This window comes from Catharus ustulatus, chromosome 4 (assembly GCF_009819885.2).
Source record: "Catharus ustulatus isolate bCatUst1 chromosome 4, bCatUst1.pri.v2, whole genome shotgun sequence".
Lineage (NCBI taxonomy): Eukaryota > Metazoa > Chordata > Aves > Passeriformes > Turdidae > Catharus > Catharus ustulatus.
In genome coordinates, this window is record NC_046224.1 from 10535344 (window position 1) to 10563212 (window position 27869).

General features: G+C 36.7%; 1 protein-coding gene across 5 annotated transcripts in view; it reads left to right on the plus strand.

Moving 5' to 3' along the window:
- CACNA2D1 (calcium voltage-gated channel auxiliary subunit alpha2delta 1) overlaps positions 1 to 27869 on the plus strand; it is a 368220-nt gene that overhangs the window by 275834 nt on the left and 64517 nt on the right. For all 5 annotated transcript variants that reach the window (XM_033056982.2, XM_033056980.2, XM_033056981.2 and 2 more), the window contains exons 11-12: positions 10588 to 10746; positions 16567 to 16671. In XM_033056982.2, coding sequence (XP_032912873.1) covers positions 10588 to 10746; positions 16567 to 16671 — 264 coding nt within the window. The remainder of the gene's footprint in view (positions 1 to 10587; positions 10747 to 16566; positions 16672 to 27869) is intronic.

The following is a 27869-nucleotide window of genomic DNA, read 5'->3' on the forward strand; positions in this document are numbered from 1 at the left end:
TTCAGACAAAAATATGGGAATTAGGAATAACAGTTCTTTTCTAGGGAAATTAAAATAGAAATACAGTACTACAAAGAAACAAACTCCAAACCCTGACAAAGAGTACAACCTGACACCCTGTCAGGCAGGGTGTTGGCAGCAGTCCCATTCCATGGTGGCTGCATTCTCCTGCAGTGACAGATGTGGTTCAGTTGGAGCAGTGCTCCTGTACAAGGTGCAGTTTCCCTCTGGAGGTCCAGTGAGGATGTGGAGAAATCCAGTTTTCCTTTGGAGTCCAGTGGAGAAAGGGGCTACCTTAGTGTCCCAAAGCCTCTGTTTTTACCTTGGTAAGAAATGTTGGCTCTTCCCCCTGGCTGGAGCAACTCCCAATGGGATGCAGTAATTTTATCAGTCCCACAGTGGGACTCAATGGGCCACTAGCAGACAATGACTGGCTGGAGGAAGGATGGGTTGTGAAAAGATAAAGAACAATGCCCTGCCTGGTTTCAATGGATGGCCCATTAGCAGAATATCTGCCGTTGAGATAAGGATCACTGCCCCCACCCTCAAGAGATGGTGATAGAATAGATACCTTTTATCACACTCTGTATTGTAATGTGGGGCTTATAATCAGATGCGGCTTATAATCGTGAAATTACTGTATCAGGACATCCACACAGATAATACTAACAAATGCAGAGCATTCATGTAAACACACATACAAGTTTATTTCTTAGAGACCTTTAGGACCAGCACCTGTGTTTCATACAACTTTTTCATCTCCAAACCAATTAAATCCATCTCCTTACTCTTATTTAAGGATTCCTCTCTTAAATGTTCCATACTAAGTCCTGTGCAAATCTGAAATGCACTTTACAGTTATTAACTGTAACTTTAGCTTGCTATGGAAGAAAAATGTTAAAAATGTGTGTTAGAGAGAAAAAAAGACATGAGAGGATTTGGAAAAGGAATAGTACAAATTTAAAAACAAGATCAGTTTCATTTTGTGTCTGTCACAAAGTGTTAATTCTAGGGAAGAGAGTACTTGTTTGCATGAAGAGCCAAAGGGAATGGAAATTAGAAGCTCAAATTCTACATTAGGATGTCAGGAGCAGGAATGATGCTGGAAACTGTACAGTTATTACTGTACAATATAGCTGACAGCTCCAGATAACAAGAAAAGTCACCTCCCTTCCTACTTTGAGGGATTGCTTTGGGCATCAATACACATTTTTATTGTCTCCTCTTTTAGCTGTCAAATGTCAGGGAGTCAGACTTCTAACAACACGTGGCATGGAGGTCTGTGATTTCCAGAATAAATCTGAACTCTCTAGTATATTAGTAGTATGCAAAAAAGAGTAGTTTTAAAAAATAGTATATAAAAAGTTTTATTTAAAATGCATAGTTTGGTGGTACATAAAATTATTTGATAGCTCTACCTCATGGTTCCACTGGCTAATAAATCTGTTGGCTCTTTCCAGTTTCTTAATTTTCAGCAAACCACAAATCTTACTAAAGAGGCCCCTGCTTTGTCAGAAATATCATTGATCTTGGGATGTTTTATGGCATGTCAGATGCAGGACCAAAAATGCATTGCTGAGTCAGCTTCCCAACTAGGAGACTATAATCAGGAAGCCTTGTGACAGTATCATTAAAAATTTGTGTGGGAGAATGGTTCCTTGAACAATAAACTCATTCCTTACCAGTTCAAAGAGGTTGGACTGGGCTGGCTTTAATGATACTTCTGGAGAAAGATGACTTACTATGTTAGTGAAAAAATAAGAAAATGCAGGTTATCCTGAAGTTTTGAGATGAGATGGGGGATATTTGTTGTGTGATGCCCCTTTTAAAAATATGCTTTCTATAACAACCATCTATTTGTTAGGTAATTGATTATGTGTGGCAGCGTCTTAGTTTGGAGTGAATCTAAAGGATCTCCTTGACTTGGGTAAAGCAAGAATGAAATACTCATCAAGTTCTCAAGTCTCACACTTCCAAGACTCATGCTTTCCCCTCCTGTCTCACGTCCTGCCTTAGCAGCAGCATCTCCCGTGTCAGCACTGTGCTGCTGCAGCCTCCTCACTGCTCTCAAACTCCAAGCTCCTGCCCAGCCAGGCACACTGCTCTGTCCTAAAAGGGGGCAGAAGCATTGGAGTCGAGGTGTGAGAATGCAGAGATGATACTGCAGCCCCCTGCTGTCCCTCTGCCATGTGAACTGATGCTAAAATGTGTGTCTGTCTTGTAACTTCTTGCACCAATTAAACTTTCATCTTCACACCCTGTGTAGCAACCTCACATATCAAGATAATCTAGAGGGAACAGTTTAATACTTAAAACTTTATCTCTGATGTCTAGTGAGGGGACATGAGGAATGTCAGGGAATTTCAGTGTGGACATTAGGAAAAGGTTCTTCACTGAGAGGGTGGTCTGGCCCTGGAACAGGCTCCCCTGGGAATTGGTCATTACTCCAAGCCTGTCAGAGTTCAAGGAGTGTCTAGACAATGCTCTTAGTCCTGTGGTTTAGTTTTTGGTAGTCCTGCATGGAGCAGGGAGTTAGACTTGATTGTCCTTATGGATCCCTTCCAACTTGATATATTCTCATGATTCATCTTTTTGGCAAGGGTGCTTCATGTTTTAAACAACTGGAATTTGACTGAATGAAGATTCTCCCTGTCAAGTGATAACAAGAAAATGTCTACAAAATAATTTTCTAGGAAGTTTCTCCCTTTAATAGCTCCCTCCCCCAGTACATGTGGGGAGCAGTGCCATGGAGGGCAGTGCTGTAGTTCATGTCAGCCAGCTTTCCCTGCGAGATGATGAAGTTTACAATACTGAATTTTTCAGTATAAGTCAGAAACACATGATTTTAAGTAAATAATACATACTAAGACCTGTAGCAGCATAAAAATACCCCATAAATTTTGGTAATCTTGCTAAGCAAATTCATCTTTCAGTCTACATTGATGTTGTGTGTTGTAATTCTGAGATTGGCAGTGTAGCATCATACTGTGTGGTCTGAACATCAATCCTAGGGTACTTAGTGGGAACTTTGCATTGATTTATGTGCAGATAGTAATATTGGTTATAAAGGTTAACAAAGCTAACTGAGAGCAGCCTTTGGCCTTATATTTGGTCTTTCCCCTCATATTTATCTTTTATTATTGTACAATATTTTTTAACAGCTATTTATTGATTTAACAGTTATATTGTTGTTGAATTCTGCTAATTCTGGTGTATGATGGACATATATGTGCATTTAACAGTGAAAAGAAAAGTGATACATTTTAAATCTCAGGAAATGCCAATAGTGAAAATTGGCATATAATCCTAATTTGGTTTCATTGATGCTTGAAGTACAATTTAAGAAATGCAGGTTTTCTCCATCTCAGTAGTTGAATAAGTTTCTTATATTTTCTCTACCATGTATCTGTAGGATTCAACTGAAGACTATCTGTACATAAATCATAGAATAAGAGGAAGAAGTTATTCTAGAGCAAAATATGAATGATGAACTTTGATATCACATATTGCTTTCTCTCATGTCAAATTACAGACCTTTATTGCTTGAACTGCCTCAGATTTTCTGTGTACTGAGAAATTACATGGGAATAAAACTTTGCAAATTGCCTTCACACTATTCTCTAAATGGGTTCTGATAAATATTTATAATATCTTCTCCCTACTCAAATACAGATTCTAACTGGCCTTATTCAGCATTCAGTTATTCTTGGGATTAACCCTGAAATCCTATTACCAAGCCTAAAGCAGCAGTGGGGAAAAAAAAAAAAAGAAAAAAAAGAAAATTACAAAGCCGGATTTAGCTACAAAATGAAAGCTTGGTGAAATCAGATCTATTTCACTATTGCTCATTTAATACATATAGATACAACTGGGTCACCAAGCTGATTTAGCCACGAGGTAGAAGTAGCATAGCAACAAGCCTCAGCAGATTGAAAGTCAGCAGAAGTAGTATCTGAGTAAGTCTTAAGCAAACTCACTGTATTTTCCTCAACTTTTGATTTTCCTGGAATGAAGTTATTGATTTATTAAGCTATTGGGATTTTGGTATTTTAAATGTGTAGGCTTTATCTCTATAGCAAGTTTGAGAGTGGAAATTATGCCAAGTTTATATGATTTTCTATAAAAGATAAACATCTATGAATGTTTAAGAACGCACAACTTTCATGCAATTTAAGTAAGGTTCCCATTTCATGTCCAAAATTTTGAAAAGGGAGTTTTTCCTAGGGTCTTGTTGTTTCTTGTTTTGTTATTTTGTTTTATTTTGTTTTTATTTTGGTTTTATAGGGTATTTTTTGGTTTTGTTTTGTGGATTTTTTGGTTTTTTTTTTTTTTGTGGTTGGTATGTTGGTTGATTGGTTTGGTTTGGTTTGGTGTTTTTTTTATTATTAACCTAGAAATGCAGTTCCAGAAGATTCTGATTAAACATGATATGCTGAATCAATAGATGTCAGTCAACAAACTGACAGAAGAGGGAGGCAGTAGGTAACAATGATTGGGAAAATCTGAAATTTTACAAAGACCTGGTGCTACATACTTTAAGTTATCACTTCTGCAGATTTTGGGGCCACAGAAGGACATTTAGAAATAGGCTGGTGTACAGCTTTTCCATAGTTTTATCCTCCTAGAGTCAGGATTTCTTGTGCTCAAGATGTGGAAATTTTGCTTTGAGGAGGAAGTTTAGATTTTAATATTTTTGTTTTTTCAACAATTTAGAACACGAATATATTTTATTGGTTTAGTTGAAATGAGAATTTTATTCTAGTCACAGATAGCACCAATGTCCTCCAACAGAAATATAAAATTCCACATTTCACGGTACTTTTAACACCAGTTCAACTTTTTTGTTTTAGTGCCACCTAGTGACTAAAACTTGAAAGATTTTTTTTCTTTTTTTTTTTTTTTTTTTTTTTTTTTACGTTTTCAATTTGTTAGCATTTGTTTGTTTTGGTTTTGTTTGTTTGTTTGGTTTTTATTTTGCAGTAATGAGACACTTTACAGAAGATTTTGTCCTTTTCAAACTGAATCGCAGAGTTCATGCTGATTTCCTCTATTTCTTTTTTCAAGGATTTATGTTAAGTTATTGCTGTGCTTTTTGAGAAGTGTGGCTTTCTTTAGTGGATTAATGTTTTGTCCAGAAAGCATCAGTACATGTTGACTGAAGCTTGCTTTCTTGATTATGTAAAAAAAATTAAGCAAATAACTGTAAATATTTATATGTATGTATAGGTCAATTTGTGTCAGAGACAGCAGATTTGTCAGATACAGCAGAAAAAAAAATGTTGTGTCAGAAACAGTAATAAGCACTTTCTGGTAAAAATAAAATAATGCCCCAAGACATTATTCTTTAATTATTAAAAAAAAAAAAAATCTTTTTTGGTGCTCTTCTCAAAGCTTATTTTTTTACTGGAATTACATAAATATGAATTCTAAGACAGTATAATGAAGGGAATGTTCTGTGTTTTCTTTCGTGAGAGAAGCAGAATCAATTTAAATGTTTTATTTTTATTTGAATAACCACCTCACTTGCCAACAGAATGATTGACATTGGATTTTGGATTGATATACCTTAAATTTATATCACTTCTATATCTCCTTGGGAGATGGAGATCTATTTAGAATTATAGAGAGGGATGGATGGGTATACAGAAGAGAATTTGAAACATTCATCTATTCATACATTGCCTGTGAAATCAAGGATTTTTCTCTCACACTGCTTTAGTCTACAGAATAAATGGAATTATCTGTATGTGCATTTTGAAGAAGTTTAAGGGATAAAATGTTTATGAGAATCCATGCTTTGTGCCCTGTTTTACTGTGTGGTTTAAATGGCTTATAGCAAAATAACTAATATCAAGTTAAAAGGCAAATTTAAGGACTTGGAATTATTTGCACAAACCAAAGGGAAAAAACATATTATTGTAGAGGGGAATTAAGATTAAAGCCATGCCTTTGCCTTGGATTTGTTTTTTTATTTCCTTTCTTACTTCACTTTTCTCACCACTGAAATGAGAAAAGTTCTGAGTTATTTCAGAAGGAGTCCAAGATACTGAGTAATATTTGAAAATGACTGTGATGTTAAAGTGTGGATGGCCCTGGGAGTCAAATGCTCTGTGTAACTTCCTGAAGTTTGTCAGCTGGGGAGAGGTTGGCTGGTATGTGCCAGAGGCAGATGTATTAAAGAAGTTCCCAATAGGCAGGGCAGTTTGTATCTGCTAAGCAGGTAATGTACTAAAAGGGATTCAGTTTTGGAAGAGAACCCCTCAATATATTATAAATGGTTTTGTTTGGTGTTTGGTTTTCTCCTGATCTGTTTTGTTTCCTGGTTTGTTTGGTTTTTTTCCCCCCAAGCTGCTTGATAGTTTTGATCTTTCTACTTAAGCATTTCAAATGTTTTTTTCAGTCCCTGTATATTCCAATGCTGAGTTCTGTTTCTTTCTTTATTTATTTCAGATGTTTTCTCATGGGGAAGGGGTGTTCGCCCTCCTTCTTCTGCCTTATACTGCCCTCTTAATGAAAACACCTGTCTCTAGGGTCTTGTTATTAATTTTTTGGTCTGCATATCCACAAAGTGCTTAGTGTGGGAGCAGATATAGGAAATAAATCACTATTTGTGTTTCACTTCACCTGAATTCCCTAATAACCTCATGTTGTGGTAGCAGTTTTAGTAATTTTATTACAATGATTTCCACATTGATATTGTGGAAAAGAGGAGATTTTTAGCAATGCATAGATAACTATTCTGGAATTACGAGAGGTTTTAAGAATTACAGCCTCTTATTTTCCATAAATTCAACTCTTGGGGCACTGTGGATTGCAGAGCTTCATGTCCCTGGAGGAGCCCACAACTCAGGGAACTACCCAAGAGAGGGGAAAGGTCTCAAGTATTTAAATATTTTGCTGCAGTTCTGCATAATTCTTCACTGTTTTTTTCACTTGGTTTTCACAAGTTGATCCTTTTCTGAAGGAGAAGATAAAGTCCTTGTAAGACTGTCAGAGTAGTATTTTTGTTTCAGCCCTTCTCCAGAATGACAAGGGTCGTGCAGCATTAGGCTCGAAGCCCTTCATTTGGACTTGCATGTTATATTGAATTGGTTTCCTTACCTTTCAGCTTATTGAGTTGCCCCATATATGGCCAAAGATTTTTCTGGTGGTCTGGGCTCAATGAGGCCAAGTTCTCTTGAGACTTTTTGTGTCCCAGTAGATGGCTAAGTCATTCCTACCCAAAGCTTTGAGGAGAAGGTCTAAATTTCCTCAGAACAGAGGATTGTTCTGGGACATCCCAAAGGTGCAGGCTGCAAAAGGATATAAATAAATGGGGTAGTGAGAAATAATCCAGTGGAAACCGAATCTAGATCCTAAACCTTGCAGGGATAATTACAAGACAGAATTAATTATATTAATACTCCATGATGCTTTAAAATAAAAAGCTCAAGGTTATCCTGTTTTCCAAGATTTACAACTGTTTTGCTGCAAGCCTCTCTTATTTTAGGTTAGATAAGGAATAAGCTTTTCATGTACTTGAAAAAATAGAAGCTGTCATTGGTGGTGACAGACTTTATAGGGTGTCTTTACATTTTAACAATTGAATGGTTTGACTCTAAATGTCATACATTGTTTGTAAGTTAATTACTGAGCCCACGGCATCATGAAAAATTCCATTTATTTCCTTTTTACCAATAGCACTTTTGTTGCACATGTTTATATTTACTGCAATAATTAGGGGGAATGCCAGGCTGATAAATACCCAACTGACATGTTTCACATAGATACACTGAGAGCACTTTGTTCAATAAAGTATGGGTTATAATTACCTTAATTTTACACCTTCGATAGGATTTCATTTTGTAAGAACATGGACTTTCTGAAATGGCAACTGGTTTTTGAAAGCTTACATTTTCTTTCTTCAGTTAAATACTAAGTGATTGTGTTTTCAAGAAATCTTGTGAACTTAAATAAGCATTATTATGTTACTTAGGGATCAGACAATATGACCAGTGAAGGTTTACAGTGACTATTTTGGCTTGTAAATTAAGATGTGCAAATTTTTATATATCTTAATGTGTAAAAAATTATAGTGCCACTGTTGCTATTATGTTTCAGATGAGCATAACTTAAAGCTGCCTCAGTTTGGCTAGCTCTTAAGTTTTGAATGGTCGTGCTGTTTGCCACATATGGAAAGTCAGTTTTAAGGATGAGCTGGTGGCTTTCACAATTGAAATGCTTCCATTACTTCAGTATTTTACTATAGTTCACATTAATTAAATTCACCTCTGAATTTTCTTTCCCCCTTTGAGCATTTTCATCAGTCAGATTTGAGCCTTGCCCTCATCTCCTAGCAAACAAGGAATTGTTCATTCTGGAGGATTGCTGTTCCATCTACTGATTCCTTCATCTAATCAGAAACTCTGCTCATCTGCTTTTCTGACTGGCATTAACATTAATGTTGACTGATGTCTCTGCAAACAGCTGGCTCATATATTTGCTTAATTAAATTACAGCATTTGCAGACTTTGGTTGATGTAACTCTCCATGCTACAAATGTGTCATTTCTCTCCTTCATTTTACATCAGCATTTGTGCATCTACAGATGCAGATGCTTTGGCCTGACCCTTTGTTCACTTTGCAGCATATGTGAGTGCAGAGCAACACAATTTAATGTATAAGTGTAGTATGGCACAGTTTCCTTGTCAGCTGCCTGCACAGTTTGAACCAGTATTCCTGAAAATATTTTAAAAATTATTTCTATAGTCATAATTACCAATCCATGTGCTGGACACCTGACCTTCTTAGAAATAATTATTCTGATATATTTGCAAGACTGCTAGCAAGCAGCCCAGATTGGCAGTTTAATGTTAGTGACATTCCAGAGAGAAATTTTCTCTTTTCACTACATTTTCACTTGAATGTATAAACTGCTGTTTGCTATAGACAAGACAAGGCATGCACAGGCATGCCATAGGTCTGAACTCAGGATTTCTTTTATAGTAGGTCATTAAATTATTCATATATAATATCACTGGTGAAGCAGAGGAGTGTTTTCCATTTATTTTTTCAAATGAAATTGGCTTTTGTAGGGCAGAGCTGCCTATTAGCTAATATTTTTTTTCTACCTTCCAAGTACAATTTCTGTACTTTTACCCCAACTCACAATTTGAATTGTTTTTCAGACGGTGTCTTTATAAAATTACTTTATGTCTGTAATTTTCCTATCATGACTATAAATTTAGGTAGAGACAAACTGAAATAATTTCACAGCACAATAACTGTTTTCAGTCCCACATGGTTTATGTATCCAATAATCATTAGTTGATTTACTGGTTACTTCTGTAAGAAACTTTTATTGGAAGCATAATTGAGTGTGTCAGTGTTTTGCCTCAAAGTGAACTGGTTACAGTTGTGTGATCATCTCATGGTTTTGCTTAAGCAGCAAAACATTCTGGGTTTGCTTGGTCCTAAAAATATTCTTTTTTGGGCAACGTGGAATAAATACATTAAGAACCCCCCCTAATAGCATGAATTAAAATACTAGGCATTATTTAAAATGGTTTAATATTATTAATCCCTTCATCCTTTTGAGTTTTGTTTGTTATAAGTGTCCTACAGTTACAGTTGGTATTTGCTGCTGAAAGGAATTCTCTCCCTGTACTTTGTGCCTGGTACTCAATGATTTATTTTAGGCATGTAAGTAGTTGAGCATTTGTTGAAACCTGTGATCTTATTTACCTTTTAATCTACAGAGCACTCTTGAACCTATAAGCAGTAGTGAGACTTAAGACAATAGGACTTGATTGTTGTTTTAAGGCTTTGCACCATGTTGATAGCATAAAATTACATTTATGTTTACTTTCACTGAACATCTGTAATCAGGAAGAGACAATAATCTGCTTTCAGTTGAAATGTAAATAGTGAGGTCTGTGTTTTAGTATATAGGTATGTTTATACAGAGACAAAGTTAAATACAATCTTAAACTGGTTTCCACTTGTGCAGACAACATTTTGCATTTTAGAAAAATTCTGTTAATGTTTTTGCATAATGTCAGAATATCATATAGATTACTTTTCAGGGAGTAGTTTTTATGGATATGTGCGTAAGACAGCGGAAGTATGTTTGTTCTCAAGACACAAATTTCCATTGCTATCATCAGTATTCTCCTGTTTGCAGATATACTCTCCTGTGCTTCCAATTTTTTGTTTGTATTTTGTTTTCCATTATTTATATTCTATTTGGATCTGATCTGCAATTTACATTGTAAACCACCAAGCTAAAACTCCGCATTTTTGAGATTTATTTCTTTATTTTTTTATGTAAACTTGAAACAAAACTTGTGGGAATTTTTCCACTATAGTAGACTTTTTGGGGATTGCCACAGAGTGAAATTTCAAACTTCTGTTTTCAAATACTTGTTTTTTAAAATATATACGTAGTCTCATTTTGGAATCTCTAGTCACTACCAGTTGTTCTCAGCATGGTGGAAATTAAAATCTAGGTTTGACATTATCTCATGAAGATCCAGAAAACTTAAAGCTTTAATGCTACAGTACACAGAAAATTAACTGTCTTTAATACTATTTCTATTTATTTTGCAGTTTAATAATAATGCTCAGAATGTCAGTTGCTTCAATCATCTTGTCCAAGCTAATGTGAGGAACAAGAAGAAACTGAAAGAAGCTGTGTATAAAATCTCTGCTAAAGGAATTACAGATTACAAAAAAGGCTTTAGCTATGCTTTTGAACAGCTACTAAATGTAAGTATTTAAGTAAAATCTCTCTGGTGTCAAGAGAAGGAGAACTGGAATGTTCAGCAGGCAACTGCATGATCCTTCATTGTGTAACTAAGTGATAGAAGTGCAAATCTATATTTAGCAAGTGAATTTATCCCAGCAATGTTTTTTTCATTGCAGGTTCCCCAGCAGGTTGCTAAGACTTTGGAATTAATTTGGTTTTCAACCTGTTGTGCCGCTTTACTTCATTCATTCAGTTGGTTTTTCATTTAACGTGTGATTCACAGTTGACACATACTTGTGGTAGTGGTTGACTTGCAGTTAATTTTAAAATAAAGATCAGTGTTACTGTGCTATTATTTAAGCTGTTACCACATCATCTCCTAGCAATGCTTAGTTAACCTACAATTTCACACTTATTAGAAGTCATAAATACTTTACCATAGTTTGAGCAAGACAGAGGGGAGGAAAATGTATTAGGTAATAGAGGAATACTAAGCACCTGATGATGCCTAAAGAATAGTATTCAGTGACTGACACTATTCTAATTCCTTTCTTTCTCATGTACAAAAAATAATTTCCTCAATAATTAAATGCATTATTTCCATGTTTTAAATACATTGCACTTTCTAATTTTCACCCAGGCACTAGCTTTTTTGAATAGCAATGTTTCCCACTTATAGCAAATGTTGGGGTTTATTAGTAAATTTTAAATGGCTCATGCAATTGTTTAAAAAAGTGGTTCTCACCTTAGGGTAAATAAAGCTCTATCAATTTACAGCAGGTAAGGTATAGCTTAGTAAGTAAGAAATTTATTCTTATCCTTACTGGTTTTGATTGGGTTTTGTTTGTTTAAGTTTGGTTGGTTTTTTTATTGTTTTGGGGGGGTTTTTTAGGGGGGTGGGGGGTGTTTTTGTTTTTTGTTGTTAGGTTTTTTTTGTTTGTTTGTTTTTTTTCTGAAATTCAGGACACTTCCCTGAAATTGTATATGCAGATTAAGGCTAGATCTGATGTACAAAATCATAACCTTGTTAAGTTTTGATGGAGGAAAGGAAATTGCAATGTTTTCATGGGAATTTTGTCAGTATACCACTATTCAGATTAGCAGAGGAATGTGGTGGGGAAATGAGTGGGTGTCCTCTGCTGACACCCAGAGGTTTTTATAACCTCTGCTTACATACAACCACAAACAGTATTTTGAAGTCTGTTGGACATTTTGGACCAGGCTGGATGGTATTTTCCCCTTTTCTGTACCTGTTGACATCTTATGCTGAGGGAACCAGGAAGACAAGAAATTTTGCCAGATATGTTCCTCATAACATTGATATTTCCTTGCAGCTATGAGTTACATTTGGTGCAGCACCAGGTACAAACTTTGTGTACAGGCAACATTAAGAAAACTGAATACAGTGGAAGCCTCAAATTGAACTTCTTTTTGTAGGACTAAGGTATTACTTAAAAACAAAATGCAGATCAATGTTAGAGTGGGACTGTCTCTTTTTTAGCTGGAGGCAGAAGAGTGATTAACCTCACATGGTCTCTGCAAGACTGGAAGTTATGGCTGGACATTATGGACTGCACAATGTTCTGGATATATGCTCATCCTCTCCAAATATTGGCAAATCCGTTTAGCAGGAAGAGTAAAGAGCTTGGGTTTAGCCCAAGATTCTGGTGAAAAGACAATATAATATGTTAGTATAATACAGTCTTAAATAAATAATAAAAAATATGCTTTAGAATGATTTCCAGTTGTATATTTATGAATTCAAATAGTCCAATTGCTTTAAGGTCCATATAAATGCAATATTGCTCAAATTTTCAAATTAATTTTATGTGTACTGTTTATGGATGACAATTATTTCAAACAATTTGCCCATATACCAAAGTAGTGTTTAGTACCATGAAAATGTTGTTGTCTGATGTGTTCCTGAATGGAAATAGATACTGTAAGTTTTCCAACATAATAATTCATGTGATTAGCAATAATCTGGATTCTGTATTTTTAATTCAGCATTTTCCCATTATTTATTGTTACATTAACTTGCTATTTCTTTGAAAATCATATTGCTTCAGCTTTAGCAGTTCAGGAGGGTTTTTTCCCCTCATACTGTAATATCTATAGTTTCTTAAAGAAAAAACTGTGAAAAATGCATTCCTAAAGTGTCATGTCACAAGATGAAATTGTAACCAGCCACTTAAAGAGTTAATTTTTAAAGATGTGAAACTTTTATAAAACAAAAGCAATTTTATAAAAGCTCAACAGTATAAAATGGATCATTTTTTTCTTGCCTGTTTGAAAGAAAAAGATAAGGCATGTATACAATAGAAGACAGAGCTAAAAAGGGATATATAGCCAAATTCTGCTTTTATTCTTTTGTGGTTTAGGTTGTTTCTTGTCCTGGGGAAGCTCCTGTTTAGACAAAACCTTCCCATTGATCATTGGCCCATTGGACTGCTAAGGCAAACTTAGCAGAAAAATGATGAAATTAGAGCTTTTCACAATCTGTTATGGATTCTCTCCCTGAGCCAGTATCTCTCCATTTTAGACCAAAGGAGTGCAGGGAGATGAAGATGTGTTTTAAATGCCTTAAAGATCATCTGGTGCCAGCACCTCTGCCATGGGCAGGGTCACCTTTCACTAGAGCAGGGTGCTCAGAACTCCATCCAGTCTGGCCTTAAACAGTTCCAGGGATGGGGTAATATCATATGATTTTAGTTAATTAATGCTCAGGTTTCCAATAATGTTTGCTTTTTTTGGTCACATGACTTTGGTGTCTAAACAGTGGAGATAAAACTGCTTTTTTCTGATACTGTGTAAGCATATGCTAAGTAAGCCACTGAAAAGTCCTGCTTTAGTCAGGGAAAGTAAAGCCTAGCTCAAGTTCCCATGCCCATAATAGTACTTCTTTCAAAATCCTCAGAAAAATTCCACAATATGAGCAAATTTTGGTCCCCTTCCTTGTCCTTCCAATCTTATTTTGGTCTATATATTAAATCACTGTAAATATAGGTGAATTTCTTTATTTATGAGGCATTCAACCTTACTTTATTACTTTTTTAATATCAAGAGAATTGCAGCCCAAAGCAGTATCTTGCAAGTTATATTTCTCAAGTGAGAAATGGTCATAAATAATTTAATTCCAACTGAAACACAGTGTGCTGATGAGGTTGGAGTGAAGGTATTGATTTCAGGCAGGTTTTATATGTTGTTACATGTAAGGGAATCTTTGGTCTTGTTTTCTTTGATTTTTTTTTTCTTATTTTCTTCTTTTTTTTTCTTTTTTTCTCTTTTTTTCTTTTTTTTTCTTTTTCTTTTCTTCCTTTTTTTTTTTTTTTTTCCAAATTATTACATTTTAAAGTAGTAATTGTAAGAAAATAATTATTTTTTCACTGAATATTGAACAAGAATTAGACTAGTGAGTAGAATGAAAAGTGGCAGAGGGGAGTGGGCTCATCACACCTGACCAGCCGGGGGACAATGACTCTGAGTAAAGAGGAGGGAACTGGGGACTTTGTAAGGACACCTGTCCTATTTATCTTCCTGAGTCTGGAGTAAATTCATATAGCAAAATTCAAACTTGTGGAAGTAGAAGTTGATTTTTTTTCACTGGATCTCTAAGGGTTTTGCTCTGTCACATCCAACTACTCAGAAGTACCAAGGTGTGTCTGACTGGGACCATTTGTATGCTGCACAAAGGGCAAGGAATGACTGCAAAAGTGCAGTAATTTCACGACCATAAGGCGCACCGGACTATAAGGCGCACCCGCCGGGAGTTGGCAAAATTCGCAACTTTGTAGATCAGATAAGGCGCACCGGACTATAGGGCGCACTTTTTTTTTGCAGCGAGGCTCCGCCCCCAGCTCCCTCCGCGCGGTTGCTGGCCGAGGCCCCGCCTCAACCCGGCAGTCATTGGCCCCCGGGCCTGCCTGTACCCGGCAGGGGCGGTGCCGCGGGGCCCCAGGCCCGCCTGCATCCGGCGGGGCCGGGGCATGGCAGCCACCCCTCCGTGCTGCCTCTCCGGGGCCAGGCTATGGCCGCCGCCCCTCCGTGCTGCCTCTCCGGGGCCGGGCTATGGCCGCCGCCCCTCCGTGCTGCCTGCACGGGGCCGTGGGTGCCTGTGGAGGGGCGGCTCTGCCTCCACGGGGCCGGTGGGTGCCTGTGGAGGGGCGGCTCTGCCTCCACGAGGCCCGGGCGTGCCTCTGTAGGGGCCGTGCCGCCTCCATGGGGCCAGGGGGTGCCTGTGGAGGGGCGGCTCCGCCTCCACGGGGCCGATGGGTGCCTGTGGAGGGGCGGCTCCGCCTGCACGGGGCCCAGGCGTGCCTCTGGAGGGATGGCTCCGCCTGCACGGGGCCGGGGCGTGCCTGTGTAGGGGCCGTCCCGCCTGCACGGGGCCCGGGCGTGCCTCTGGAGGGACGGCTCCGCCTCCACGGGGCCGGAGGGGTGCTTCTAGAGGGGCCGTCCTGCCTGCACGGGGCCGGGTGTGCCTCTGGAGGGACGGCTCCGCCTGCACGGGGCTGGGGCGTGCCTGTGTAGGGGCAGCTTCGCCTCCACGGGGCCGGGGTGTGCCTCTGGAGGGGCGGCTACGCCTGCATAGGGCCGGGGCGTGCCCGCCCCTGCTCCGCCCCACCTCCACCTGGCATCCATGGCCCTGCCGGCTCCCCCCGTGGCTCGCAGCTCGCACTTCCGGGTAGGCAATTTTTTTGAACTTTGTCCATCAGATAAGGCGCACCGGACTATAAGGCGCACTTCTGGGTTCCAGGGAAAATTTTAGTCAAAAGGGTGCGCCTTATAGTCGTGAAATTACTGTAATAAGCAGTTTGCTTAGACTTGATTCTTAACTTTTAGAAAATACAGAAAGAGGAGCCACAATTCATGCTCACCTCTATTGATCTGGCTGTGGAACAATGTTTTTATTTCTTTGCAAAACACACTGCATTTTTCTCGGAGGCTTTACAAGTTACTTTGATGAATTAGGAGTAAGAAAGGCTTCTTAATTCTATTTCAGGCTTGGTCTCCAAAGATAATGGAGCATGCTCCATTTTTCAGCTCTGAGATGCAACATAATTGGAAAAGTAGGTGATGGAGAGATTTTAATAAAATAGGTGGTCGTATCTTGGCTGCAATATATTATGTAAACCTTATTCTAAAATGCTTTTCTAAAGATTAGCTGTTCACTTGAGAGTATTAATAATTTAAAAAGCAACATGAAAGAATTGCAGATTTGGAAGATGAAGCTCATTTTAAGGAAAAATGACAAAAATATTTTTCAAACCTTCTAAGGTGGCTATCCTACAGGAGGCTTAAATTAACATAGTTTTTATTCAAGCGGTCAGTAGGAGTCCAACAGAAAAAAAAAAAACATATTCAGTAATTCGTTACAAGTCCATTGTTCCTCAGTTTCCACAAGGAAAGCAATGATAAGGGGGAAAAAAAAGTAAGGCTGAGAAAAGAGAAGAGTAAAAATATTTAGAGATCTTCACTGTGCAAGTCTCATGCAGAACATCTGTCGAGGAACTCTGTGGGGTTGATGTGATGAATAAGAGCTAAAGAGCTCTCCTCGTGTTTGTGGAGATGAAAGGAACTACCAAGTCCCTATTCCACTCTTTTGGGCCAGATCTGAAGTGACTCATATTTAAGTAAGATGGAGCAGAAAAGTGGGATTGGTTTATTTTTTTATATTTTTCTTTCAGAAGGGAGTATTGAATGAAATTCTGAAACATTTTTAATGTTTGATATTACCATGTTAGAATAGTAAGTGTGTAGCTATAAAAGCCATCAGATACAACAGTTGTTATTTCTTATAGCCTGAAATGTAAAAACTCTTCTGTTTGTATCTCCTACAGCACAGTGTCTCCAGAGCTAACTGCAATAAGATTATTATGCTGTTTACAGATGGTGGGGAAGAAAGAGCGCAAGAAATTTTCCACAAATATAATGAAGACAAAAAAGTAAGTGATATATGAAAAAATTTGCTATTTGAAATAAAACAGCATAAAGAGAAACATTTAAATATGGAGGTAAAAGATATTTTGATGAAAGTATAAAGTATTTTTATAAAACCTTGTTAGTATTGATCCTTAGGACACTTAGAGCTTTTTCAATCTACAATATTTATTTGAATAATCATAACATCTATTTATTGTCTTACACTTTGTGACTCGTTGGTCTCAAGTGATGCAGAAATATACTGTAAGCCACAAAGAACTCAACTTTCTATTGACCCTTTACTTGCATTAGTGTAATCCCTGAATTATCCAGCAGAAACAAAAGTATTTAAATGATAGTATATATGTGTATATCTCTGTCTCCTCACTGCAAATATCTTCTATGTGCTTTTATTGTTTGTCAGGCAAAGGCAAAATTAGAACTCAAGGTTAGAATCTGAATTTGAATAGATTTGGGCTGGAACAAACCCACATTTTTCCCAGTGAGGCTAATTATACCTTTGAATGTCTTAACAAGAAGTGGGATGGCTTTCTGCTGATGAAATTTGATCTGTGGTTCAAGCAGAATTGTGGGTTTGACATGAGAATCCCTGGATGAGTTCTGTTGTTTGGATTAAATTGGATTATTAGCTGTGCTGGTTTTGGGTTTAATTTTTGAATCTAATAAAATTTCTGATCTGGCTTTTGCATACTTAAAGATTTAAAAAAGCAGGAGTGTGTGCATGAAATATAGCAGCTTTTAAGTTTATTCCTACTAAATTTCAGTGCAAACTATTATTTATTATTAGAAGATTAATCACATTCTAAATAGAAATGGAATATGAGCTGAATTCACACTACAACTAAGCATTTACCTTTTCTAGTGCCTGGGGATGTGCCTACATCTCTGGGGCTTTATGAGTTATTTTTTGTTTTGTTTTCAAAAAAGCAGCTAAAAGTTAGAATATGACTCATGAAAGCACTTCAAAAGTTACCATGGACATATATGCATGCAGTAGTGGAATTATTTTGTTGGAAATTCTCATAGGTTTGAATTAATCCTTTCAAAAGTAGAGCTGGAGATGCAGAGCTCAGTTTGTATCTTGACCAGGATTCAGTCACTGACCTTGAATAATCATTTTGTGTCTGCTTTACAGTAGTGCTTCACTTAGAATGATATGGTAGGGTTTAGTTAATCTTTGTGTCCAAGTTGAAAGTACTTTTTAAACTGGCAATTAGGAGAGAGAATGGAAGTCCTAGCCCTGTGTGACACACATGACTGTACTCTGAAAATATATAGAGAGATTCCTCTTCAAATTTGGATGTAGTAGCTTTAATCACATTACAACAGCCATCAGTTATAGGAAATACATCCATAAGGGGGAAGATGTATGATCAATTTCTTATTTTTTTCTTTTTCATTTAATTTGCTGTGTTAGAAGGAAAGTGTAATAAAATATTCAGTCTAAACAACAAAACAGATTTGGAGATTTGAGATCTTAATCACGTCATGATTGTTGATTATTCTGTGAAATATAATAAATTAAATGTAGGATTTACTAATTTTAAATAGTTGTTTTACTGCATCATTTAATGCCGTAAATTTCACTGTCAAGGGTTGGGTGCTTTTATGTATACTGTTATATATGAAATACTATACACAGTCACTTTCTTGTTACCTCCTGTGAAGAAGGGTTTGAAGGTTTTATTGTGTACAGCAAGTGTATAGTGGTAATAATGGTTGGTCACTGTGTGACAGTATATTATAATATATAATTTAATGCATTGCTGATGCAGTGCAGGGCACATCTTCTACACTTGTTTATGGTCTATGCATCTACAAGGTAAAATCTTAGTAAACACATTTTCTCCCTTGTCTAATGAAGCAGTGGGCTGCTACATATCAGTCCTTTCTGGTTTTCTCCAAGGTGACATTGGAATTGCAGTACCAAGTTTATGCAGGTGTAATTTGAAGAACCATTTGCTTTCCCCTTATCACTTCCAATCAGTAACAATCCTTGTAGTGCTGAAGGGAAATTTATGGTTGGAGAACATCTAATGAGACTGTAAATTCTTTTTGAGAAGTCACAGTTAAATCTGCCAACATCTTTCATAACATTCTAATATTTTTTAAAATAGGACTTACAGAAAGTATGCTTGTGATAATACTCTCTTTAGTAAGGCTACACTTGATTCCAGAATGATGACATGTGACTTCTTTTGTTGTTGCCTCTGTATGTAACTTAATGTTAGTTCATTATCAGTAGAGAATAGCATCATTGGGAGACACATTTGAACATGAAAAATACAAACACACTTTTAATCTTTCTAAGTCATTGTCACAAATACTGTATTACCTTCTCAGATTGCAGAGTAGGCTGCTTTCTTATATTAAATGAGATTTTAGAGATGTGGGTGTAGTTTCTGTTGTCTTTATTGCAGTTAATTTAAAATTGAGTTTATAAATATCCCGTGAATTTTGGACTATGTTGGTATTTATCATTTTTAGAGGGACTATTCAATATAAGGTGTTAAAAAGTTTTCTGTGTTTTACAGTAGAAGCAGTTCATGGTATAAATATAAATCAGCATATGTATCTTCTTGCCTGTTCTGCATTTATTTGACCACTTTGTGTTTTGCATGAAGCATATAAAAGATGAATCTTTATTGCCATGTACCACAGTCAGTCACCTAGGCATCACTGAGTTGTAAACTTTATTTTTCTTGTACTAACAAAAGACCGCTTATTCAAATCTATTTATCCTTGTTTCCATCTTCCTAATGTAAAATTGCTTTATAAGTATTATAAATTGCTCTATAAGTATTTTCATTTTTAAGTCAGTTAATTTGTAAATGGAAGAAGCTTCAGTTTCAGCCAATCAAATAACATGATTTGGTACAAGTGTTTGCAGTGTCCTTGGTGTAATCTTCAAGTTAAGTGAAATAATGCAATAAACACTTGAAAACTACTAAAAGAGCAACCTAGAATCTAGAGGCTGAAACGTAGGCCTTGTAATTTCAAAGTTTTAATCTGTTTTAAATAGCATACAGATATATTTAAAATAGTTCTCTGTCTGTATAAATAATTTACAGTGTGAATAGGAGGATTAATATAAAACTTACGTAACACAGATTTGGGGAGGAACATTTTAACCGTTTGAAGAGGAAAATCACAGTTGTTTCACCTTTGCATGCCATTTTCCCTTTATAAAGCCTGATTTTATTGTCACATATTGCAACTACATGCTGAGCCTGATATTTAAAAACTGGCTTGTTTACCTTTATGGTGACATTTGGGGCACTCACATTAAATGTGTAAAATACCACACATGCTCTAAACTTCAGGAATGAGGGTGCTAAATTTCATTTTATTTGCACTCCTCCTACAGATGGCTTCACTGAAGATAGCAATATAAATTTATTTGAAATGTATGCCCTGTAGGCGTTTATCGTGCAAATTTTGAATTCAGGTTGAAAATAGAAAACCACAGGTCTTTGGGGCGAATTTTCCCCTTGGAATCTGTAGTTGGAAAGATTGCTCAACTTATGTGAGTAGGAAAAGAACTTAAATATACCTCATGCACTTTTAGTTGTTTGAAGTTTCATAGAATGGCAGAGGTTTGTGTGGGTTGGATGAACTGACCTGACACAGAGGCAGGATTAGTCTGACCCCTCAGGCAGGAGCAGAACTATAAATTGGGGTTTATGTTTCATTCTCACAGAATTGTCTGCCATAATTAATACAACCTCATTTTTTTTAGACTTTTCTGACAGTATAATTTGAGTGGAAATGATGTGAAGAGAAGTTTTCCAACAGCTCGGTTCCATTTAGAATATGTATGTGATGGGCACAGAATTGCTACAGTGGTACAGATCCTATGGGAGAAGGCTCCAGCTTACTGGAACTCCACTGGGAAGCTTACAGCTGCCACTGACTTCTAAATGGGACATATTCAGCATGTCAATAGAGTGATAAAATGAAATATTTATGAAAAAGAACTTGTAAAACTTTCATTTAAAAAATCAAGCCTCCTACTGTCATTACCGGAGGAGGGAACCATTTTCTTTTTTGGTTTCAATCCGTTAGTGCAAAACTGCAAGTCAATAAAACCAAAATTAAAACTATGTTAATTTAGGCAGTGGTGTATGTTTTGTTCTAGATGAGTGTTGGTCCTGACTACAAAGGACCATCAAAAAAGCCCATGATGTTTCCACTTTGGGTATTCCACATGGAATTCTCATCAGGGATCAGACTGACCAAATGTAACTTTATATGGTCACTTACAGAGCTTAAAATTGAAACAGCATCTTTCACAACACTGGTGTCAGCTTTGAAAAGAGCTGAACAGCTGTCAGAGTGCATCCCAACAGGTTTTGCATTTCTGAGTGTGTGGTAGACTTGTGACACAGGCTATAACACAAAGTAATTAAATTAACAGTTGAACAAAGCTTCAGCTAGCTGGTTAAACTGGCTCCCTGGCCCTTTCCATAATCACTTCTGCCTTAAGAATGTGTCACCTTCCAGCTGTTAATTTTAGTTTATTGTATGTTCCATGATAGGCACAAATGGTAAACCTAAAATATTCTGGGTGAAACTTGGGTCAGTACTTAAAAATTCCATAATCCATTACTTTTACTGTCAAAGTAAAAAGAGGAAACTGTTATTAGAGTATTCAAGAAGAAGCATCTTATTCTAAAGGCAAATTATCTTTTTTTTTTTTTTTTTACCTTTTAGCTTCACTTATTAATTAAGGGTTTGCAATATACCTACTGTCCCAGTTTCTGAATTCCTAATATAAATTAATTCCACTACAATAATGAATTTAAATATACCATATCAGCAGTCTCCCTCATTTGACACTCATTACCCAAATATGCTTCAGTAATAGTCAAACTGCACATTACTAAGCTATGTAAGCCTTGAGTCTATAAATCCATGCAATAACAGTTTTGGGGGGAAGTTTTTTGTTTGTTTTTTTTTTTTTTTTCTTTTCCACTACAGTATTAAGCACACATTTTTTCCCCATAAACTTAGATTTTGAACCACAATTACCTGATGGTTGTGAAGCTCTGTTTCCCTACTAGGAATCTGAGTTCAGTGATACTCTTTCAAAAATATCTATGCACTGTTTTTCAACAGTCATCTTCTCAGCTAACTTCTAGGCTGTCATGGGGCAGCCCTGGCAATGGTCTGTGATTACCAGTCTGCCCATCCTTCCTACACTGTCTTTCACTGACCCCTTTATCTTTAGACAGCACCCAACATCACCAAACCTTTCTTGGAGACTTCAATAAGGAAGCAATATCCACTATATTTTTTCCACTTTTTTTTCACTTTCCATTCAGCCCTTGCATCCCCTGTGCTGTTCTGTGTGTGGACACCTGGGTGAGGTCACTGCAGACTTAAAGAGGTGCAGCAGAAAGTGCAGCAGGGCTGAGGGGGGTTCTTTTAGGAAGGTCTGTTTGCAGAAATTTTTCCTGCATGTGTCAGCACACACATCTCTTTGTTGATGTGAGTTTCTCTTTATGCTGCTGTTTCATTATGAGCATGATTCTGGGTTGCCACGTGGCATTTTTATCTCCCATCCAAGATAAGAATCCACGTGCAGGTGTTGAGAACTGTAGAAGACTAATGAAAATTTTAATATAGCTTTGTTGAAAAGCAACCTTATCGGTTTTATTAAAGTCATGTGTATCTGTTACATAAAACCCAACTGGCAGCTTGTTTCCTTCAAATTTGGCATGGAGGAGGCTATTTGATACTTCTATTTTTGTTGATCTACAATTGCAAACACTAGTAATAGCAATTGATTCAGTGCATCACATTGAGGTTGATGCTACAGATGGCATAAAATGATTAATCAAGGCAACAAGGATAGAATATCAGTTAATATAGAAAGCACATTATGTTTGTTTTGGGACAAATGCAAGGGAGTCAGACTGCATTTTGCTTATTTGTACAAACAAAAAGCTACATATGGCATAGCTGATTAAGGCTAGACATCAGAGGGTCCATCCTGTCTCAGCCTCTCCATGTATTAACTGTGCATTCATTCCTGTGAATTTACAATTGCTGTGAAATGACTTGTGGTTTTATGATCATCTTCTCTAATTCAGGATTTAGAGGGCTGGGAATTTCTGCAATGAGCCTTCTATTACCTAGGCCATGCCTAATGATGTTTATGTAACCTCTTCTTTACAGTATCCACTTCCACAGCTTCCTTAGGTATTTACATTCTTCCCTTTCAACAGCTACTTGTATAGAAACCCTTCCTAGACTTCCTTAAGACAAAGTGAGCTTAGAGGGTTTAGGGTTTCTTTTTTCTTTTATTTTACATTCTTTAATAATAACAAGTAATTCTTATCATAGTAATATCCCTTCCATTTTAGGAAAGAATTTCTATGTTGAAACTTTCATTGAAGTTTGCTATCCAGCTTTTGTCTTTTCAATTAAACAAGCTAATTTCTTTAAGACTCATCAAATGTATATCTTAGATTCATCATTCAATATTCTTTCTTTATTCTTGACACACCTTTTGTGTATAAAGGCATGTTGTCACTCTTGAACAGTAAGAGAAACTTAAGTGGTATCAAGATAACAGAGATTTTCTTTTTTTTTCTATTATATTATTGAACCATAAGTGAGTTTTGCTTTATTCTGAATATTTTTCCCTAGATGTTTGGGATTTTTTGTTGTATGTTTTGTTGGAGTTTTTTTTAAGAGTTCATTTTCAGTCTCAGTATCTGTGCTTGATTTTCCATGTCATTTCAATCCTATATTATATTATTTCTTCTTCTATACCTAATGTATTCTTCCTGAATTACCATTTTTCTTTTAATCCTTCATTCTTTAAACTATCTTCCTACATTACTCACTCAGCTAGCTAATTCTCTGTGTTTGTTGGAGTATTTTTCCCTTATTTTACTGTATGAAATCTTCCTTTCCTTTCACTTCTTGATCTTTCACTCAAAGTATTTTCTTTCTCCTAGATTTACAGACAATTCTGCCTTAAAATTCAAAAATAAATTAACTGTTCTTGGCATCTTCTAGACTAAGAAATTTTCCTAACCTGCTGCAAGAAATTCAGCAATTATGTCTCACATTATAAGTTTTATCTGCATGAAATTATATATTTACAGTTATAAAGAATTTTTCTATGTTTCTGGCATTTATTAGGGGAAGTACAATAAGTAAAAAATTACTGTGCTGAGCCAGTTACAGAGAACAGAGACAGAGAATATTTAAGTTGCTTTACTGTGAGGGTCATATAAGAGAGGCTCACATTTCCCCCTCCTTTAAAATTACAAAGAGTGAAGAAAATTTAAAGTTAAGTATTGTTTTCTGCAAATAACGACAAAAGGATGCAAGAAAAAATATTAATATGATTATGAAGATTAAGAGATGCTTTTTTGTAAAATTACCCATTATGACACGATTATGCCCATTATGTATCTCCATTCCTCTATTTTTATATTCAACTTGAATTTGAAGTCAGTAATTTCAGTTGAACTGAAATCCATGTTAGCCTTGTATCAAAGTAATGTATTCAGTGTTTACTGAGGCTTAGATGGGAATTCTGTCCTTCACAATCTCGTCACAAATCATGTGCAAACGAAAACATCTAATCCACAATGACCACAGAACCAGGAGTGCCAGCTGCAAATGTATATTTTTCAATAATTCTGAATTTATTGGTATGGAATTTTTTTTTTTTCTTTTTTTTTTTTTACAGGGAAGAATTTGGTTTATTTGCAAATCATTGTTTGAAGCCATCACTTTGAATTTTATACTGCATTCTGACAATACTATAGTCTCAATCCTACGTGTGGACAGGAAAAAAAATAACCTCAGTACTTTTAGTTGAAAACTTAGTCTGTAGATTCTATTTCATTTGAAAACAAAAAAGAAAGAGAAACCCTCTAAGGCAATGTTTAGTCTATAATAAATTTCTCTGGAAGAAGCATATTTATAATTAGGGCTGAAGACCTCTTTTTTCTTTATTTCTTTTTTTAATAAAAAGACTGTCAGAAATTATCAAAATTAGTTTTTATCACATTATAAACTGAGAAATGTCTTGTACGTTGTCACATAAAGTATGGGTTAGTAAAGTAAATTTTCTCTGCTCTTCTCTTTCAGTCATAAGGAGTGCAAAATTTAGATATGAATTTACTAATATTCTGGTACAAACTGCTCCATACAGCCAGGCTATAGACACCCCAATGCTCAAGGTTATTTCACCTGTGGATTGCAGGATAAAATCACTTGCATTTTCTTTCTGAAAAAGTAATTTATTTAACTGATTAGAAATGAAAATGCGTATCATTCAGCGTATGAGTGGTCTGTGTAATGATTAAATTTATGTTTACCATTTACAGCACACATTATAGGTGGCTCTCAGTACACATTCAATGCTTCTCACAGACAGTCCTGAGATTTCAGGTGCAGTTTGGCAAGAAGTACAAGGAGTGGGCATGAACTGCTTGAATGAATCATGAGCTGTGAAGGACATTGTCTGTTCCATGGCTGCACAGGAGCCCTGCTCTCCCAGCCCTGCTCTCCCAGCCCTGCTCTCCCAGCCCTGCTCAGCCCTTGCCAGCTGTTGGCAGCGGTGCCTCCCCGTGTCAGGAGTGGCACTGCGAGCACAGGCAAGGTCAGGCTGCCCTCAGCACAGCCCTGCCTGCCACTGCTCAGCTCCCATCAGCACAGAGCTGCTAGGTTTTGTCCACCTAGAAAAGGAAAGCATTGAAGCAAAAGGAAAACTTACAGCATTTTCATCTCTTAATCTTCCTCTTCTAAGATACCATTCTGTTCCCAGGTCAATCTCCAAGAAACAGTACGTGAGCATAGACAAAGTCCCCCCACCTGTTTGGGTGGCATACCCTTTCTAAAGCTCACTGAATCATTTTTGTTTAGAATTTTCATGTTCCTGTGAGCATCAGGCAATTATAAAATCAGACATGAAATTTATGTAATTTATAATTCCAGACATGGAGACTTCTTGTAAATTGATTCTGCTAGAATTGAGGTTCTGAGGGTCCTTCCTTTTCCAACCTACGCTTTTCCCTCTTCTAGTACTCAACTGTTTGGCATTTTCAAGATTTAGCATTTGCAATTGTTGAGATTCAGTCACTTTTCCATGCTAAACAGGAGCTGGAGTAGATGGGAGAGAAAAATTGAGGGAGCGATATACAAGACTCTTTGCGTGGGAAACAAGAAGGCAAAGTACGTGATTAAAATTAGTATTCGAAATGACATATTGAAATATTCCTTTAAATACTTGGATGATATTTGTAATACTTCTTCCCTGGGATTTACAAGGACAATTAAAAAAAAAAAAAAAAGAAAAGAGGGCTTAGTGTCACAATATGAACCGTAAATATCTCTCTAATTAATCCAGTCCTTTCCAGATGCTCAGCTGCCTCCAAATGTTGTTTTGACTATCAAAGAAATGCCTAAAATGCTTTTAATCCAGAGTACAGTGGGAATTACTTTGTCAACTCCCTTGTCTGCTTCCTGATATGGGCCACCAAATTTACAAGGAATTCTCAGAAAAAAAAACCTCTGTTTTCTTCAGAGAATGCTAAATGATGAGTGTCAGGGAGAAGCAGCTTAGGGAAAGGAGGAATTTAATTGTTTTTCATTTCAACAGGGAAAATTTCCCCAAAGAAGCAAATAGATCAACTGAGTAAATAGCACATGAGTAATCAAAGTAAAACATTCAACAGATGAATTGTTAAAAAGATGCCAGTATGTTCTTTATCTGAAGTCTGGGAGGCAGAATGAGGAGCTAGAAAATCACCTGATGCAAATGAGTGCTGTACAGGGATTTCTGAGGTAGGGTAGTGTGATGGAGACAGCTCTTCTGGTGGAAAAGCAACCAAAGTGTCCAGAGCCTTTGAGCTAGATCTACAGCCACATTTATTCAATAATTTATAGGTTTAACTGAGTTAAATCGGAGATGTTTTTGACCTCTTCCAGCTGGCACACTCCCAGACAAAGTACTGGGACTGCTCATGTGGCAGCAAAGAAAGAGGAAGAGGGAAGGAGCAATGGTTTGACTTCTGTGCATGTATGTGGGCTCTGCTGACAGAGTTGCTCTAAAGGCTGGACCAAAGCCCATTTATTGGCAGGGTTGATATAGGCAAATTGACTCTCAAACATAAAATTCAAGCTTATCAATGTGAAGTCCTGCTGGTGTTTTTGGAAATACATCCTTTCTGTTTCTTATTGCTGTTCTTAAGCAGTGTATTATAGAAAACTAATAAAACAGAGTTGATTTATACTCATACCTAGAAAATTTTGAGATCAAAAATTTCTCTTTACTTGAGGAGACTGTGCAGTACAGAGATTGTTGTCTCCTCGTCATTATGTAATAGTCCATCATTAAGTTACTGTGAGCATACAAAACTGTGCTTGCACTCCTGTGGTACTTGAGGCCCATCAAAAATTATGTCTAAACTGGTGAAGAATGAAAGAATCACATAATGAGTGGTCTATTCTATCTAATTAGGATCAGTTTAGCCGGGGTAGAGTAGCAGGTGTCAGCAGAGAATTTATACCTCCATTCTTGCAACTGTGTGGCAGCAGAGGAAGGGACACCACACAACAGCCCTACTGTGAGTAAGGAGTGAGGTGCTGTGGTTCCACAAGGTGGCACTAAGAAGTTGGAGAACAGTGTGATTGAATTAGTGTATTGTTTTTAGTTGTCTGAGAACGTTAGTTCTGAAATTTTTCAGTGTAACTACAATGGTGTCTTGGTCATTAGTCTGAAGTAGAAAATATCCCCATTTTCATGTAGATATGTCTTCTTTGTGAGGGAATGAAACAAGCTGAAGAAAAAAAACCCCAAACCCTTCTGTTATTTTTTAAACATTTTGCAGTTAGCAAAACATATTTCATGGATTCATGGCAACTTCCATGATCATGCACCTTTCATGTATGTATTACATGTTTAGGTACAATTTTCAGTTTTTAATTCTTTCCTAGAACAATTGCTTACAACTACACCATGCATCAGTGTTCTTGATCTTATTTTCCCTATATATTAACACCATTAAATGGTTTGGGGCCCATATTATCAGTATAGAATAATAACCAAGGAAAGTGAGATTCTCCAATAATCTGATATGTGGTAAGTGTAATTTTTATTTTAAGATAGAAGGAGGATTAGCATTAGATTGTAATGTGAGCTGATTTTTAGAGTGTCATTATTTCTTTTTGT